We start from the raw sequence: 14,373 nt of genomic DNA on the forward strand, positions 1-14,373 counted from the left end.
CGAGGTCCTGGACTCTGGCTCCTAGCCCACAGTCCCCCAGCCTCTCTCAGCTGCCCGGCTGGAATGCAGGATGGAGCCCTGAGCTCTCCACCACCACAGCTGGGCCAGGGCAGGTGGCGAGGGGGCAGGCAGGTGCCAGAGGCTCAGCACCATTTCTAGGGTCTGCTCAGGGCTCTGGCTGTCCTCTTTCATGTGCCTCCAATGACACTTGATTCACAGAGAGCAGAGTTTCTGCAAGGCTGGGACAGGTGGCTGCATTGCAGGGACTCCTGTGGTCCCATTCTCAGGGCACCTGAGAAGCCTGAGTATGGGGACAGCTTGCCGATGACAGGCTGAGGACCCCAAGCTGGCTGTGAGAAGCTGCCCCAGCTGCCTGTCTGCAGGAGCCACTACTCAGGCCCTGGCACCCTGTCCTTCCCTCTTGCCCTCCAGGGTGTGTGCTCCTTCAGCGTAGGTGTTCTGGACAGCCCAGGAGGGAGGCTGAAGTCTTACCCTGGCGCTCATGCAGTTCTTGCTCGTGATGTTAGCACCGTTGCTGATGAAGTTGATGCCATTATTTAGGCTGACTTCCACGAAGACCACCCTAAAGCAGAGAAAGGGCAGAAAGTGATCAGCAGCCTGGGTGGGCACAGTTCTTGCACTCTGCTCAGACTACAGCCCACAGCTCTCCTTGCACTGATTTGCTCATTGCACCGTGGGGTCACCAGTGAGCACACGGCATGGGGAAAGGGAGGGGCTCATCATAAGCACTTGAGTTTAACCTCTGCAGTGAAGACTGACCAGGCATGAGGAGCCTTACATGAGGTCAGATGCCCTTATGGCCATGGGCTAAGTTCCCAGGGAGAGTGGCTTGGTGACATTGGATTCCTCTCCATTTACAGAGTATGTTGGCTTCGCTCTCACCAGCTGCCTGGAGCTGAGATACCATTCCTGGAGTCATCATCTCCAGTATCCTCCCTCCTCAGCAGAGATCCCGCCACAGCAGATCCCCGAGCGTCTTGTGTGACTGCCGACAAGGACAAGTGTTGACAATGCCTTGAGCCTTCTTGGAGAGACATGTTTTCCCCAGCACGGGTGGCTTACAGTGATGGAAACTGTACATGTACGGCCCCGGACCTGGGCACTTACTGATCTGGATTATCTATCTTTACTCCTGGGCAGATCACGGTGTTTTCCTCCACAGAGCTTGCTTTTTTACCTAAATGAAAATCACGAGAGAATACTGTCAATGACGTATTCTCTTCTTTCCCTTTCAGCTGGCCGCATAGAGCTAATACTCTGGCTAGCAGAGCTAATACTCTGCAAGCAGAGCTAATACTCTGGCGGAAAACAACTTCTCTTTCTGCCTTCCTCTGGGCCCCTACTGTGCACCAGGCCTGTGCAATGCTCTGGTTGAATGGAAAAGGCAGCCTGAGTCCCAGCTCTCAAGGGTCTTACATCTGAGGGACTGGAGGGAGACAGACTAAGAACTAACAAAGAACAAAATAAATGTAGATGCAGAGAGTGACAAGTGCTGAGACAACAAGAAGCAACGGAAGGCACAGAGAGTGGAGGGGAAGGGGCAGGTGCTTAGGAATGGGCGACCTGTCCTGACCTTTAGAGACACCATTTCCCTTAGGGGACTGAAACATTCATCCTGCAGTGAAGTGTTGGCCGGAAGTAGCTCTGGGTTGACCAGATGGCCCTAGAGGAAGATGTCACTGAACATACTATAATCAAGTCAAATGATGGCATCACGGGGCTAACTGGGAAGGCAAAGGAGAACACAGCAAGTCTTCCTGCCCCCGAGATGTCTGGGGAGAATCACACCCACTTCAGCACTGAGGGCACATCTACCTGCCCACCTGTGTACTTCCTCAGGCCACTCGACCCTACAGATGTACGCCTCAGCCTGAGTGTTTCCCAAACATTGGTTTACATAGGCAACATGGCTTAGTTCAGCTATGATATTGGCCTCATTTTACGGTAGAGAAAAGAGAGGCTGAGAATAGATTCCTCATTTGGTGAAGGTCACACGTGTGACGTGTGCCTGTGCCAGGATTCCAGGGTCCGGGCCTGGCAGCTGGCAGCCTCTCTCCGTCCCAGGTGACGTACCTTCCGGGGAAACTACCAGTTCACCTGGCCCACGCTCAGAGCCCCAGGGCTGCCTCTGTTTCTACCAGCAATCTCCATGGATTCGGGTCCTTGTCACTCAAGTCAAGTGAGTGCTGAGCCGAGGGAGGGGAGAGCAGCTCTGGGGCACACCCCGCACCCAGAGCCATTCTCAGTAGGGGGAGAGCCCTGCTCCAAGAGGCTCTTGTGTTTTGGGGTTGATGACTTCCCAACTTCTCCATCAGATCCCTCCTTCCCCTTGTCCACAGGGATCTATCCTCACAATGTTCAGAGTGCACGGTCAGCAAGGGCTCTGAAGGCCTGGCTGGCTGAGGGGAAGGCAGCCTGAGGTGGGGAATTTGTCACTTGGAGGCACCACCAATGGGGCTACTTACTGAAGGACTTATTTTCGCTGAAGATGAATTTACAAATAACTTCATCCTTCTTTTTTGCATTATTAAAGCCGGTTCCAGTAACCATCAATTCATAGTTTTCTGCAAAGACAACATTCAAAGGACTGTGTGAGGCGGGGCTGAGGGCACCTCTGTCTTCCATGGCAGGTCACCCCCAAAATGGAATTCTTAGGGATTCCTATGAGGAAGCAAACATGTCAAAACCAAGACGTGTGATTCCCCTGGGCCAGATCCTCAACCGGTGTCACCAAGGGTGCACTTTGAGTGTCAGGGCAGGCTTCGGTTCTTGGGGGCCTCTCACCTCCACTCCTGACATTCAGAGCCCATTAAGAGCCCCTGCTTCTTGCTCTGCATATCCTACGAGTCTGTGACCCTGCAGAGAAGAATCCCCAAGGGAAGGAGAGCTCCTGTCTTTGCCGTGGTTCTGGAACTCCACAGATGATTTTCCCATGCCTCCTCCTGATAGACTACAACCAACCCATGTGGGGTTCAGCAGACACTTCTTCTATCAGTGTGGAGACAGGTGAAGGTCTTAGACCCCAAACAAGGTGCTGCAGCTCCCCTGGAGCTTCTGAGCTTCTGAAGCAAAGCCAGGGGGCAGCTGGTGGGCCTGGCCCTCTGGGAGTTCACCAGGCTAACATGCAGGTCTTCAGCAGCAAGCCCAAGGTCCTTGGCCTCCACCACTGCCTCCTGTCCCAGCTGGGCTAACTCCCCTTCATGGAGCTTGATTTGCCCTAGCTCAATTTACTCTCTAGGTATAATTCTTCGTATTAGCAGAACTGGACCGGCTGTCCCGATTCCTCCTTTTTCCTGTCTCCCGAAGCTTCCATTGATCAGGGCAGTGTCAGCAAATGCTCTGCTTTGAAGCACATAGATTCTAGACCCGTGGCCCGACGCTGGCCTGTTGATGTGGGTTTTTAGGCTTTCAGGTGTTTTCCAAAAATTAGAGTTAACATTGTAAAGCCTGCACATTTCCCCTAGTAATCCAGATCACTAGCTTTCTCGGAAAGCAGGAACAGCTGGCATCAGTGGGTTTGTATTTCCGTATGCCACTGCCCAGTTTCAGTTTGGGGAGCACTCCCCGTGGCCAGCACCTCCTTTACTCCAGCACACCCCACACTGCAGCCTCTCATTCTGACTCACCCCTGCTCGTGGCACCAGCCTGGCCAGTTCCATCTGTCCCACTCAGGGCTGACTAGTCGTCTCTAAGCGACGTGTCTTCTCCCACATACAGTAGCCAAATCTCACAATGCTGCTTTGAATTCGATTGTGCCAGGCTCCCTGTCATACCCTCTGAGGACCTGTCCCTCTATGACACAGGGTTCTGAGATTGGCCAGGAAGGAGCACTTGGGATTGTCTCCTGTGAACCTCTTTGCCAGCCCAGCTAGGGCCACCCCTCAGTCTCACAGAAGTAGCATTTATATTTTATCCCAGGATTTTTTAATTGCAAAGAAGCATTTCCGTGCAAGACAGAACTGTAAATGCATAACCCACATTGTTATTAGATACAGGCAGAGAAAGGGAAAATTCAGCTGGCTGTGTGTGGCTGCAGGTGCGATCAGGCTCCAGAGGAGGCCAAAACAGCAAGTAGACTCTTCCTGCCACGCAAACAGGCAGAAGGAACCAGAAATGGGCAAATCTGTGCCAGGCCAAGGTGTGTAACGCCGGTGTTTATCCAAAATAACACTCCCCACTAACAGCATATACTATGGGCTGATCTATACTTTCCCTCACCTCCCAACATGCCCACACTAGGCATTACTCCCTAAGTTACACAGAAGGAAGCCAAGGCTAAGAGAGGGCAGGTGGCTTTCCCTGGAGCCCTGGCAGGTACAGGGCTAGGATCTGACCTCTTGTGCCCAAGGCAAGTCCCACTTTTGCCCCCTCTGCTCCTCTCTTAGTTCTGAGCAGCTATCACCAGTTTGCCCAGGATATAGGGCAGCTGCTGAGGGTAGGGCTGCCTGATAGCCCAGGACCTCACAGAGCCTGCACTCCTCGGGAATCTTGCCCACTGTCCTTCTGCCCACATGCCCCCGTCCCATGAGGTGTGCACTGTAGCCCTCGGGGCCCTCCTCAGTCATCACTCCTCCTCTGTAGCAGGGCCATCTGTGTCCCCAGGCACTGCCGCTCTCAGAGGGTCCTGTCACTTTGGCAAGTGCTTCAGTAAGTGGAAAGCCGGGTGATGGGCTCAGATTTTTGAGCAGGAGAAATGTGGAGTTAAAGGATTTTGCTCTTTCCAGTAGTTGCTCCTTCTGCTCCAAGACCCCCACCCAATTCCTCCAACAGTAACCACCACAGGATGAAAATGAAGCACAGACAAACATCAGCTTGTGGGAGCTGCATTTCCTACACAGGGGGCCATTGCTTCGCAGCGGTTGGGTGGCACGAGGACCCAGATCCCCTGGAAGGGAGACTGGTCATTCTGGTTGGAGAATTTTCTTTCTGGAGAAGAAGTTGTACAGCGGGCCTCCCAGGGCTCCAGAGAGAGGAGCTCCCCAAGAGGGTGGGAGGGCAGCTCCCCAAGAAGGCCAGGAGGAAACCAGCAGTGAGGAAGGGCAACCCACTGACCATGAGACTGACAAGGGCACACGAGTGGACATGACTGCCCTGGGGAGGGTCGGGCTCTGGGAACACCCCCTGCTGCTCGGTACAGGCTCTTTGGGAGAAATCCGACTCTACTGACCAATGTTTATCCTGTGTGTCCTCTTCATGCTGCAATCCTGCTTGTGGGATTGACCCAGGGAATCCTGACTCATGCCCACAGAGAGTGAGCCTCACGGTGTTCACAGCCAGCTGCAGCCACAAGTTAGGACAACCAGAATATTGACGAGGGAGACTAGTGAAAGAAATTTCCTCCATCTGTAGAATGGAATATGTGCTGATGGTTGGGGAATGTTACATACTGCATGACAGAGGGTGGGATGAAAGGGGAGCTTGATCATGGTAGACAGATAGCAGCTACCCACGCTGGTGGCAAAGGTGTCTCTGCCCAGCACCGTGGGTCTTGCCTTCCCCCTCTGGGGGCTCCTGCCCCACACAGCCCGCCCTGCCCTCTGCACACAGTGCAGGCCCTGCTCACTGGATCTCCGAGGAGAGCCCTCCTCTGCCCTGGATCCTACTACGTGCCACCATGGACTCACTCTGGGCCAGTCACAGACAGAAAAAAGAATGGCCAGGTGCCCCCTCCAGCCTTCCTCCCTGACACAAAACTCCAAGTCCAGCCAGCACACACACAGGAAGGATAAATCTCCAAACCACCGTGCCAAGAGTACCAGAGCAAGCATGACGTTCAAACACATGAGTCCACCAAGAGGATGTTTTAAAGGAGCAAACTAGCCTATGGGAGAAAAACTGAGAAGAGCAGTTGCCTTCAGGATGGGGGGAGGGGGACAAAGATCTCCTGGCAAGTGATCTGAGGGGTTTTCTGGGGTCAATGGTAAACTGTGTCTTCCTGGGGTGTGCATTTACCAGAAGTCATCAAATGATACACTAAAGTTTGCTGCAATTTAAAAAGAGAACTCTTAACAAATATCAGTGTAAATAGTGAAATACATGCAGAATGATGGGTTTTGGGGATGAGGTAGCCTGATGCCTGTAAAACGGTTTGAAACGCATAAAAAAATAAGATGCACTGTGTCTGTATATGTGTATGCGCATAGAAGGATGTGTTTGCAAGACAGAGAGAGAGCACTAGATAGACAAAATTATAATGAAATATGGTCAGATATTAAATATGAACGGCAAAACCCAGGTAGTGGAGATGAGGCTATTCTTTGTACTGGTGTTTCCACTTTGAAGTAGGTTTGGAAATTTTCTTCACAAAATCCGAGAAAATACCAAAGTACTGAATGGTAAAAATAAACAGTGACACAGCCAAGGCAAAGTCACGGCACGTACAAAGTGACAAGTGACTAATGAGAGGGACAGAGCAAGGGCTGTGGGAATCCAGAGGGGCCAGTGAATCAGGGAAGGGGCAAGGGGCAGACTCCTGGGAGTGAGGCCTCAAAGAAGGGGTGGACTGAACCCTGGAAAGTGGAAGGAGGGGCTTGCCGGAAGCCCAGTGTCACCCCTTGCCCCAGCCTTAGAGCTGAGCCCCCTTGATGGGGGCTAGGGACCTCACACTCCCGGCAAGGCTGGGGTTTGGAAAGAGGCCTGCTCAGTGCCCTCCGGCCCTGTGTAGAAGATGCCAGCCTGAGCCACAGTGGTAGAGAAGCTGTGAGTCTGTGCTCACCCCTGCCAGCTTTTCTAGGTGCTCTGGCCATGGGATTTATTCACCATGCAACGACCAGACACTCACACAAGTCACACTAACACCAAACACCCACACAGGGCCTGAGGGCACTGAGCCAAGGATGGGCTAGAGCCCAGGCATAGAGGCAGGAAGGCTAGCAGAGGCCCCTGCCTCACCCTGGAGAGCACCCCGAGAGGCTGAAAAGGCCCTGAGTCTCATGCTCGTCCCCTGTCTCTTTCCCAAGGCTCCCTGACCCACTGATTTATTTCAACTGACAGCCTGATGAAATGCCTCCTTTGATTTCATTTGGGGTCCAGGATCCTGCCTTGAGCTTGGCCTCCCAGGGACTGTCACATTGTGGCAGCTTCCTCAAGAGGGCAACAATTGAAAAGGTCAGAACAGGAAATGCTGAGTTAAGCTGTCAGTGGGTGTGTGGCAGGCACCTGTCACCCCGGCCTGGCCACCATGGGGAAGGGACGATGACTGCCATTTGCACCTGCAGTTTGACAGGCTGCTGCGATGCCATGGCCTGTGCGTGTCCAGGGCACATAATCAGAGAAACGAAGCTGTCAGGTCAGCTACACGGCTTTAAACCAGCAGAGCCTACTTGTGTGGGGTCTCTTGCCCACCTCCCCCCTCGCGCTGCAGGTTGGTGCAGAAGACAGGAGCAATCAGAGAGCTGCGGCCCACGGCTTATTCGGCTGGAGATGCTTTTATCCGGGATGATTTCCCCACACCCTCCACACATGGCCTTGGCACTGGGGCCGGGGGCACCATGACGATGGCAATATTAGTACCACTACTCCTGCTTAGGGCTGACCGACTTCTAGATCCTGTGCCAGTCCTCATAAAATCCCCCGGCCTTCCGTCTCACATCTGCTCATGGGTGTTGTTATTGCTCCTTCTTGGAGACAAGAGGGGAGCTCACAGATGTTCAGTGGTTTGTTCCGGGAGGCAGGCTCATGGGCAGCACAGCCAGATGTGAACACAGGTCCGTCTGACCCCATGGTCTGTGGCACTATGCCCCTACAGTTAGGAGTGCAGAGGCCAGAGCCAGCCCCTGGGTCTGCATCTGGCTGGATCCAGCTCAGTGCTGTTAGCAGCGGAAGAAATGTGCTTATCCATCCGCTTCCATGTACTGATCCCCAGTGGGCACACACAGAGCCCATTACAGAGAGGGGGGCTTCTGTCACAGTAGTCACTGCATAGGAGTTCTCACCAGACTGACACAGGGACCCTGGATGGGGAGAGGGCACCCTTGTGAAGTTCCAGATGTTGAGGGAGAGGAGTTCCCCATATAACCACGGGATGAGATGTTAGCTGTATTTGTATGGATGCCTTCTGTCTGGCTATGTTCCCAGTATGATGCTGGCCATTGAACTGTGTCCAATTCTTTAGTCATCCATTGAGATAATGTTTCTTTTCTGCACGTTGCTGATGTGGTAAGTTACACTGATATTTTAAATACTGAATCGGACTTGTATTGTAGGAGTGGTCCCTAATTATTCTTGATGAACTGTGCTTTTTATATATTCTCAGATTTCATTTTACAGTGTTCTGTTGAAGGTTTTTAAATATATTTTTTCTTGTTATGTATAAACTTTTGGCTGTGAGATTTAAAAATTAATTACACTGTTCTTATTGTGGTAATCATTTCACGATATATGCATGTCAAGTCTTTACATGGAATACCTTAAACTTATACACAGGTATGTGTCAATTACATCTCCATAATAATGGGGAAACAGTCGTTAAGGATATCATCACACCACAACCATGCTTGACATGCACATTCCAGTGAAACAGAGCTGTACTACTATGCTCCATGCACGCTCATATGCCCAAAATGTTTCTGTACAATTGTGCTACACGCACATACGACACCTGAGACACCCACACACTACCCACATACCAAATGTTCACACACCTCATATCACACACACACACGCACACAGCACATTCTGTCTAGAACAGCTGACTACAGCTCTTACCTCCTATACAAACAAAGTAAGTCTCCCCAGCCATGACTTCATGACAGGAATTTATCACCAGCTAGAACAGAAAGAGGGGTGGCAGGTCAGGGATAGTGAATGGAGGGGACAAGGTAAGAAGCCACCTCATTCCTTTTCTCACATTTAGCCCACACTCACCAAGTTAACAATGTCTTCCAGGGACTTGAATCCACTGTCTACACCATACATTTGATCCCTTCTTTCTACAATGTCATTCAGCTACAAGAGAGAAGAAGTGACTTGAGCCCATGGCCAGGAGTTGAGGACACATATGTCTCCATCCCAGGAGAGGGTCTCTTCCCTCATGTCATGTTGGACTCCAAGGCCAGGCCTTGGCATCCGTCAGCAGCCCACCCTTAGGGAAGGGAAAGCCCTTCTACTTCTGCCTCTGGTGGCAGGTTTTACACACTTATCATTCATTTCTGGAGAGGCTATCTGCTGTCCAGACACTACAGGTGGGTTAGAGGAACATGCCTAGAAAGCTGCCTGTGAACACTTTCCCCATCTAGGCTCACGAGGGGCACCTGGTTACCTGTTCTGAATTACCTGGTCTTTCCTATAGTCTTTTATACCCACGCAGTAAACTTTGGCACCCATAGCTCGAGCCTTCTCAGCCTAAGAGAAAGAATGCTTTGAATATAAAGTACCAAATACATGGAACAAAATGCTCCTAACAATTGGTTGGACTCACTTCAGACTTAGTCTCCTCAAATGCCATTTGCGTCAGTGGTCCTGTGTTCAGAGCAATAATCAGACTGGCAGCACTGTTGCCTGCAGGGGAAATAGGGAGTGACCCCATTGGTAGGGGCACATAAAATGACTCTCTTTGCAGGCTGCAGGAGCACAACACTGCTCCCCATACCTCCTTCTCCAAGGGAAAAGTGCCCAGACCTCAGCACCTGCCATCACGAGCATCTGGAGGACTAGCAGGCCAGATCTGGAAGGAAAAGGAGCCTTAGCTAGGATGTTAGATGAAGATGGTCTAGGCAGAGCACAGCCTTTTCCAGTGTTGGAAACACAGTCACAGGATGACATCAGCCAAAGGGAAGGAAAGGAAGGGAAAAGAACCAGGACCAGAAATGTGATGGAAAGAAAGTATGGGCAGCAAGGGGAAAGTCCAGCACTTTTTTCAGGAAATGGAATCTTGTCTGCTCTAGGTCCCCTGGCTTTTCTGTTTTCTTGTTCAGGCAGCCCAAGTGTAGTTCAAGCACCTCTCAGTTATCAAGAACCTAGAAGGTACATGTATGGCCCCATGTTACTCTGAGACATATCACTAGGGATGGTTTTCATTTTCAATGCACAGAGGAGGGATCCGTGGTCCAGAGAAGACAGCACCTTGCTCCAAGAGTCAGTGATAGTAAGGGGCTGACCAGGGCCTGCACCAGACCTCCCTGAGGCCCAAGCCTGCTCTGCCCCCACACCTGCCCACAGTGAAGTTAACAGGCAACTTACCTTTAGCATTTTCTTGTTCAATCTGCTCATTTGCCTGCAAGGAAATGAAAGAGTATTGGGGGAGGGCAGTGGGAGGACCCAGGAATACTCTAAGAACTCCAAAAAGCAGAAGTCCTCAGAACTCTAGATTCAGTACCTTTTTAAATCCTTCCTGCATATTTGTGGCTCCGGTAGGCACTATATTCTGGAGTTTAGTAAGACCATCACTTATTACATTTCTAAAAAAAAAAAAAAAAAAAAATCAGAAAAGTGGTTGAAGTGTAATTTGGTCTTGATATTAAAGGCAGCCCCAAGCCGATCTGGAGCCCCTGTGCAGTGTGTACATGTCTGGCTGGGACAGGACACAAGTCAAGTAGCTGGGTCATGACCTTTAGCCCTCTGTCCTTGATATTGACAGGTCATACTCAGGCCTCCACTGTCTCCCCTAGGGTGAGTATAGGGTGGGAGATGCTGCTTTGCTAGTCCCATGGGTATGGCCTGGCTTTCTCTGGACTCATCACTGTGTCAGGCACACAGACCTGGGGGACCTCCAAGGCCCTGCCTTGACCATCCACGGTGAACGTGGGGCACACCCATGGAGGTGTCACTGTGAATCCCACTCACGATGTGATGGGCAGGGATGCTAAGAAGTTACCAGGTCCCTTAGGAAGGCCCACTATCCTCCAGCAGGTAAGGCTGAGTTTGGGAAAGTCATCCTGCTGATTGATGCTCCTGCCCTGTCCCATCCTCCCCTGCCACAGTCCCCTGAGGTTAACCCGGTCCCCCCAAGCTTCTTTCCCTTCTGGACTGGTGCTAAAGGAAGTAGTAAGCTGCTTCATGAGCATACTAGGGCTCCTGAGCTCATGTGCCCCTGAAGAAAAAGGCCAAAGCCTGGGGAAGTGGCCCTGAGGAGTGACCCCCTGGCTGCCATGGGTGTGTGGCCAGACAGCTGCTGTGAAGGCAGATCCCACATCACAGGTGGGATGGGGACACAGGAGGGGCTGGGTGTTTAGGTTCAGGCCAATCCCATGTGATGATCTAGGCTGGCACAGCCAGTCTAGGAGAGTGTGGACGCTGAGAAGGCTTCTCACTGTGGGGAGAGCAGATGTTGCTGTGGGGGAGACTTAAGAGCCCCAGGTCCAGCCCTGCCCAGCCCACCCAGCCCAGGAGGTGAGGCCTGGGACCTGTGGCCAGTGGAGGCCACACCAGGCACTACCCAGCCCAGCAGAAGCATTCTTCTTCTTGCCACATTTTGGAAATTTTTTTTTTTAAGATTTTATTTATTTATTTGACAGAGAGAGATCACAAGTAGGCAGAGAGGCAGGCAGAGAGAGTGAGAGGGAAGCAGGCTCCCTGCCGAGCAGAGAGCCCAATGCGGGACTCGATCCCAGGACCCTGAGATCATGACCTGAGCCGAAGGCAGCGGCTTAAACCACTGAGCCACCCAGGCGACCCTGGAAAATTTTTTTTTGACTGAACCCTCAAATATGGGGTAACTCTCATCCCCTCTTAGTCTCTGGCCTAGGAGCCCCCTGGCCAGGCATACACTTGCTTGCCCCAATGTCCCCAAGGAAGTGCTGCTTCTCCAGCCCTACTCCTAGCTCTGAACTTGGAAGGAATACAGGCTCTTATCACCCTCAGATAGACTCCTCTTAAAATATTATTCCCTTGCCAAAACATAATTGCTCATCATTTCCACTCCCCTGGGCACACTGCCACTCCTGTACCTTCGTTTGGGGAAGATGTCACTATGTTCACTGTCCAGAGAGGACCAGGAGGCCTTTCCTAAGCCCCCACATAGCTTCTCACATCTGGGCCCCGAGACTCTCACCTTGGAGAAGGCAGAAGTCTTCCCCTCCCCAAAGGACGGCTCTTCCACCAGAGCCCCTGCCCAGCAGTCTTGCATCTCTCTGCCACCTGCCAGCATCACCCCCCAGTGGACTTGCTTCCTTCCACCTCATATGCACTCAGGTCTCTCTGTTCTAAACACATAACCACACATATGCACAAATCCGTGCCTCCAGTAATGCTTGGAACAGCCAGCCCACTCCCTGCTTCTCCTGGAGTCAGACATGAGAGTGCTGTTTCCATGCACTGACATCAGCACTCTGCTGCTCCTGGTTTGTCTCCATGGTATTGAATGGTGGCTCTATGTTCCAAATCCTGGGTCCATCCAGTCCTAAGGGTGCTCAACCTCTTTTGTGTTTCCCCCCTCTTTAAATTGGGTTTCAGCCATTTGTGTTCATGAGAATCTTAACTGCCATAATTTTCCACTTACAGACTTTTGGGTAAACTGCTGGGCCTACCATGGTCCACCTAGGATGCAGGCACGTCATGCCTTTCTCAAGTGCCCTATCCCAGCCTTGTGCTCAGAACCCTACTCATGTGCTCTCTTGTCTCAGACCCACCAAGGGAGCAAAACCCTTCCACTGAAAACATCAGTACTTCAATGCTGCCCATCCCTTCCTTCCTGTGTCTGATCTGTCTCTTATCCACCCCTCCTCCCACTGGACCAGGGCAGAGAGTGATACACAACACAGGTCACTGTTCATAAAGGATGCACATCTGCTCCATACAATCCTAGGAGTCCTCACATATAGCACATTCTTCAAAAATCAAATAGCATGGAGGGAAGCACTCAGGACAGCTCTAGGTCAGGGCTTATAGTGGTGGAGATGGTCTAGCAACATGTAGTCTGCCAATGTCAGTGCAGCCAGGGCTCAGAGAAGGTTAGGGAGCCAGATCTGGGAGTCAGGGTGCACAATGAGTGGACCTCAAGCCTGCGCTGCCTGCACTCCATTGGCCTTTCCAATGTGGCTTCAGGGAACACTTCAGCTTCCTGGCTGTCCCTGAGACTTGGCTCTTCATGTCTTCCATGGGGGATCAAATCACTGCTTACCTGTCTGAGGTGAGCTCCATAAGGGTGTGGCCCTCTGTGGAGTAGGTAATGAAGGACATCCGCATTTTCACGCTACGGAGGAAGCATGTGCTTGTGAGAAGCCATCAACACAGGCTCAAAATGATGCCCATAAAGCTAAAAACAACAACAACAACAACAACAACAAAAAAAAAAACAATCCCTCCCCCCCAAAAAAAGTTTCACTGCAGCCAGTGAGGGGCAGTCTATGTCAATTTCTGCAGTTCCCACTATAACTCTTCTGATTTCATGTCCATTCCCAAACACTGGAAGTTCCCACAAATGTGAAAAATTTTGAGGCTGGTAAGATGTGTCACCTCCTTAGAATAGAACGCCAAGATGGCATCCTGCTCCCTTCTTACATTCTTAAAGAATGCATTCCACACACACATGCACATGCACATGCACACACACACAAAGAGGCACATGCACAACATATCACAAGGAGATAAACACCTTCACATTCCTGCCTGAGGGGCTCGCCCCATCCTCTCTTCTACTGTAACATTCTTTGGACCTTCATTCCCTTCCTTCCTAATTCCTTCTTCATCTCCTTCTCTTGTCAAAGAAATTATTCTCTTTCTTGGAAGACATTTATATACATCCCTTCCTTTCCATCCTCTGGCTACTGTCTTCTGGTCTGCAGACTCTCAGTATCATTGAGCTAAATTGTTACAATAGGCCCCTAGCTGAGCTTTTTATTTGCTCTTGGCTCTTGTTCCAACTAATTTTATCCACCTAGTAACAGACTTCTTTTCATGAAGCACATCCTTGATCATGTGAGACCCCTACTCAAGAATCCTATACTTCCTATAGGAAGTAGGAATTTCCAATAGGAAATTCAAGCCCTGTGGCCTGGCATTAATAGCCCCTATATTCTTGGCTCCAAGTTGACTGGTCCAGCCTCATCTTTAAGTCTTCTCCTGACTAAACCTATTCCACCACCAAACAGACCATTTCCTCCACAAGACGTCTTCTTAATGGTTCCTGTTACTTTGGCTTTCCCCATTCTTCAAGGTCTAGTTCAAATTTCCATATCTTCTAGGTAATTATCCTTGACTCTTTCCTCTAGGAATTCTTGCTTCTTCCTTTATATTGCCATGTAAGACTTTTGTCCTTTCCTCTTGGCCATTGGTATCATTTAACTAGGTGTTCAGTTACTGAGCTACTGGTCAGTGTGCTTTAACTTCCTTTCCAAACTGGTAAGGTTCTCAGAAGAAGACCGTGTCCCCTTTAATTTCGCCTCTCAGGCAAGAGCCAGCAAAATCTGCTGAGAA

General features: G+C 50.9%; 1 protein-coding gene across 1 annotated transcript in view; it reads right to left on the reverse strand.

Annotated features, from left to right (window-relative positions):
• Nucleotides 1-14,373, reverse strand: part of ANTXRL (ANTXR like) — a 35,740-nt gene that overhangs the window by 11,056 nt on the left and 10,311 nt on the right. Inside the window, exons 3-12 of the mRNA XM_046026590.1 lie at nucleotides 13,079-13,150; nucleotides 10,337-10,418; nucleotides 10,201-10,234; nucleotides 9,440-9,519; nucleotides 9,295-9,363; nucleotides 8,887-8,967; nucleotides 8,728-8,788; nucleotides 2,487-2,585; nucleotides 1,129-1,198; nucleotides 493-583 (exon numbers count right to left, since the gene is read on the reverse strand). Coding sequence (XP_045882546.1) covers nucleotides 493-583; nucleotides 1,129-1,198; nucleotides 2,487-2,585; nucleotides 8,728-8,788; nucleotides 8,887-8,967; nucleotides 9,295-9,363; nucleotides 9,440-9,519; nucleotides 10,201-10,234; nucleotides 10,337-10,418; nucleotides 13,079-13,150 — 739 coding nt within the window. The remainder of the gene's footprint in view (nucleotides 1-492; nucleotides 584-1,128; nucleotides 1,199-2,486; nucleotides 2,586-8,727; nucleotides 8,789-8,886; nucleotides 8,968-9,294; nucleotides 9,364-9,439; nucleotides 9,520-10,200; nucleotides 10,235-10,336; nucleotides 10,419-13,078; nucleotides 13,151-14,373) is intronic.

This window comes from Meles meles, chromosome 13, assembly GCF_922984935.1.
Source record: "Meles meles chromosome 13, mMelMel3.1 paternal haplotype, whole genome shotgun sequence".
Lineage (NCBI taxonomy): Eukaryota > Metazoa > Chordata > Mammalia > Carnivora > Mustelidae > Meles > Meles meles.